A 4,176-nucleotide genomic window follows, 5' to 3' on the forward strand; every position below is an offset into this window, starting at 1 on the left:
CGAACGTCCACATCTTTTTATCATCTCTGTGGGTAACAATACATAAAAAACAAGTTTTTTCTCCGACAACTTGGGTGAAAACAAGCTAAGGCTAAAGCTAACAAGCTAAACTGAGATCCTCCATCCATATTTTCAGTTACAATCTGTCATTTCTACCTTCTCCTCTCTGTCAACGCTCTCTGGTTTCATTTAAAAGAGTCGATCATCAGATATTGTCCAAGATTAACCTTCAGGGTGGATATAGCTTGCTAGCAGCCTCACACCGATGACCTATCCACGTCATCATTTACCCAGAATGCTTTGTGTGTAAACAAAATGGCCCCGTCCATGTTAAAATATATTTTCAAAAATGTAGGAAACTAAACAGCCTACAGTATTTTTACAGTCTTTATTTTATATGTTTATCAAATAAAGTCTAATGTTACAACTAATCTGGGATCCCTTTAATAAAACTTCCCGTTCCTTCATCAATGTTGAGATCTTCCGTATTTCCTGTTCACAAACACAAAAGACTGTCAGTAAAAAGACAAAAGATATTCAGTGGAGCAGAACCCATTGTTATTTAGCTCTGCTGAGTTTGAAGGTTTAGTTCCTGTTCAGTTGATAAAGGTCACAACACTCCCCTGTCGTACCAAACAGGTATATAAACTAATGTGAGGTGGAAATTATGTTTCTGCCTGCTAGCAAACATCTCATGAACCATTGGCACAGATTGTGATGCAAACTTCAGAATATAATCATTGAAAGTAATTTTACTACTCCTGACCTGTTGAAGCTGACCTATAATGGCTAATTGACCACGGAAAACAAAAAGAATAGCTATAAGTCTGTCAAATTTACAGACTGCTATATATTTGAACCTGACACATGACACATATTTAACACCTCTGTCAGCACAGATCAGTGTTTAGTGTTGGGCAAATGACCAGTCATGGGTTTACAGTGTCTCTGTGTTAAAGCCCTGCTGGCTGCTTTTTGGGTCCAGCACCCCCCCCCCCCCCTTTTTTTTTTAGCTCACATTAAAATATTTTCTGCATCTACTTTATTTAAGAACAGCTCTGCTAATCCTCCCAAGGCACATCTTTATCTCTCCATGCAGTTCTAGACAAATATGAACTATTCTTTTTTTTTCTATCAGAGAGCATGACTGGCAAATCTGCCAACCATGCTAAATTACCATTTGACTACATTTCCATTTGCAATAAATTGTCATGTTTTAGCTAATGATGGAAAATAGAAACCATCAGCTTTGATCAATAAAGCTAAGTTATGTTGTAACTTCTGTCCATGTTGTCTCCAGCCCTGTGAACAAGGGCGCCAGCTGAAGAGGATTCATTGGGTGTCCAACATCGGCACAGCTCTCAAGTTCCTTGAAGGGAGAAAGGTAAGATAACAGTTTATTTTATGCTTTTAAATGTGTTAAATTACAAGAGAAACTTTATTACCTAGAAGACTGTAAAAGAAGGAGAATACCAAGACATGTGAGAGCACTCTGACAGAGTTACAAGCTTCAGCAGCTGAGATGAGAGACTATAAACAGCAACTCTTATTCTGGTTCTCTTCAGTCTAACATTTATGTCAGAGACTGTACACACAAGTATTTTTATTTTGCTAAAATTCAACAGATAAAACATAATTTGGGTTCAGATACTAAGTGTTTCCATTTAGGGACCCCTGTTTACACTCTCCATGTGCGAGGTTTGCTTTTCTGTCTCTGCATCAGTCTCTAATTGTTTGTTAAAAATAAACAGCATTTTTGTTTCTGTTGTACAGAACTAGGGTTGGGCAAAATCATATTTTGTGCAAGTAATTGTAAGAAAAACTTTTGCTATTTATTATTTGACACTTGTTGATCTGATTAGTGTCGCCAGACGGACTGAGTGAGGATTTCTCCCAGCGCTGCTCGGTCCATCTGTCTGCAGCTCAGAACCCAGATCCATCTCAATCAGCTGCAGCTCCATGTTTAAGGAACACCTCGTTTTGACTCAGACACTAAAACTGACCAAACTAAAGACTAAACTACATCCTATCTATAAAATCCAAGCATGCTAAATATCATAAATCTCTCAAATCTCATTGCTCAGTCCCAATCTTGCCGTCTCTCCATCGCCTCTGAACTTTATTCAATTTTGCGTCTTTTTATTTTCTTCTTCCTGTAGAATTTTTGCCATTTGTCATTTAATTTCAGTTGTCAGTCAGAAAGGAGTTTGGGAGTTTTATGTTTGTTTGGTGGAGTGGGAGTGAGACCAGGGGATGGATTGAAGTGATTTTTCCATGAATTTGCCCATCTTTCACTGCCTCTCACTGCAACATGCTTCAAATATGACACATCTTAAAGTAAAACAAAAATATGCCTTAAATTATTTACTATAACTCTGATTTTACTTGGCCTATCAACGCAATTTAAAAACTAGTGTATAGTTTGAAATCTGTACTTTGGACACAAATTGGAACAGTGTATCTTTCGGAGCGATTTAAATTAGGGGTGTCCCGATACCAGTTTTTTCAAGACTGAGTACAAGTACGAGTACTTCAGTTTAAGTACTCACCGATACCGATACCAAGCAGCAGGGTTCGTGTGGATTATCTGTTCAACTTGTTGAATATTAAACAGAATGAAAATGAAATGCAATTATCATGCAAAAATTGATGGGTAAATATTATGTTTGACAATAAAAAGGTAGTGCAAACTCTGACAAGTAGATAAGTTGGTATATATATACTGTATATAACACCATAACTTTTGAAACCATTTATTTTATTTCAAACAGGCTCTTTTTTATAAGGCCACACTCCCTCTGAATATATTAACAATACAAATACTGCAAAACAAATGCTGTTGCATACATTAAAAAACAAAATAAGTTATTTTTATACATTTTCCTCAACATGCAACTACCAAATTTAAATTAAAATGTAAAACGTAAATTTTAGCAGCACATCTATAGAAGTTTATTCTGCTTCAGTCTTAAACTGTTTAAAAAATGACTAATAGTAATAAAGTGCAGTAAATTTCAGTTCAAACTTAAATGGAACAACTAAAACAAAATCTCAGAAGAACCACAGTGAAAAATAAAAAGCTTTTACAACAAACTTCCTTCCATATTCTGCTTATGTCTTAGTTTGTTCTACAAGAAAGAAAAAACAGCATTGAAGTTACTGCAGCAACTGCAGCATAGTGCTGCTTATGAAGGCTACTGCTAGCAGCAGCAAACTCTTTGAATTCTTTGTCATGTCTTGTCCTCAAATGTTGAATCAAATTGCTGCTGTTAAAACATCCAACTTTCTCTCCTCCCCTCAACAGTTTAGCAGAGCACAGCAGACAGTCTGCTGGTTTGGTGTCCTCCGTGCCGATCTTAAAATATCTCCAAACTGCCGATATGTTACTTCTTCTTCTACCGTCATCGTTCTTCTTCTGTTATTCGGGGGTGCAGTCGGAAATAACGTGTCAGTGCGTTAGCGCCACCGCTTGGTATGGATTGTTGTTTACCCTTTGTGCTTCAGCGCAGCACAGGAGGGGACAAAAGCGGTATCGGTTAAGAGTATCGGCCGGCTTTTACGAGTACGAGTATGAGTACTTGATGCTGGTATCGGACCCGATACAGATCGGGGCACCCCTAATTTAAATCAGTCATGCCAGCAAAGCATCCAGGCGATTAATCGTCAAATTAATTATAATCGGCTAAATGCCACAATAATTGTATATTTGTTTTTTGGCCAATATCACCCAACCCTAAACAGAATCATGATTTTGACATAATGTTACCCCTTACATCTAGTGACTGGGAGTTTACCAATGAGAGAAACAGTGCTATCTCTTGAGAAAAAGGGATAAAGAGCACTGTTGGTTGGATCGTTGGTAATATATAATATGTTGTTAGCATAAAATAGCACTGTGTGTAAAACACTGTCTTGAGACAGGACTTCATGATTACTAGGGCTGTGTATTGGCAAGAATTTGGCGATACGATACATATCATGACAGAGGGGTCACGATACGATACATCCCGATATATCCCAATATATTTTGATACTGTAAACAAGGCGATATATTGCGATATTTTTGGTCCAAAAATTCTATTAAATAAAAACCTCTTACTGGTAAAAAAAAACCCAAAAACCAAATTTCATTATCTCAGAAAATTCTAATATTACATAGACATACTTTTGATACAT

General features: G+C 36.9%; 1 protein-coding gene across 1 annotated transcript in view; it reads left to right on the forward strand.

Moving 5' to 3' along the window:
• Nucleotides 1-4,176, forward strand: part of syne1b (spectrin repeat containing, nuclear envelope 1b) — a gene marked incomplete in the record, with an annotated part of 311,340 nt that overhangs the window by 25,372 nt on the left and 281,792 nt on the right. Inside the window, 1 exon segment of the mRNA XM_014021303.1 lies at nt 1,301-1,384. Coding sequence (XP_013876757.1) covers nt 1,301-1,384 — 84 coding nt within the window.

This window comes from Austrofundulus limnaeus, unplaced genomic scaffold (genome assembly GCF_001266775.1).
Source record: "Austrofundulus limnaeus strain Quisiro unplaced genomic scaffold, Austrofundulus_limnaeus-1.0 Scaffold287, whole genome shotgun sequence".
In the NCBI taxonomy this organism is placed as follows: domain Eukaryota; kingdom Metazoa; phylum Chordata; class Actinopteri; order Cyprinodontiformes; family Rivulidae; genus Austrofundulus; species Austrofundulus limnaeus.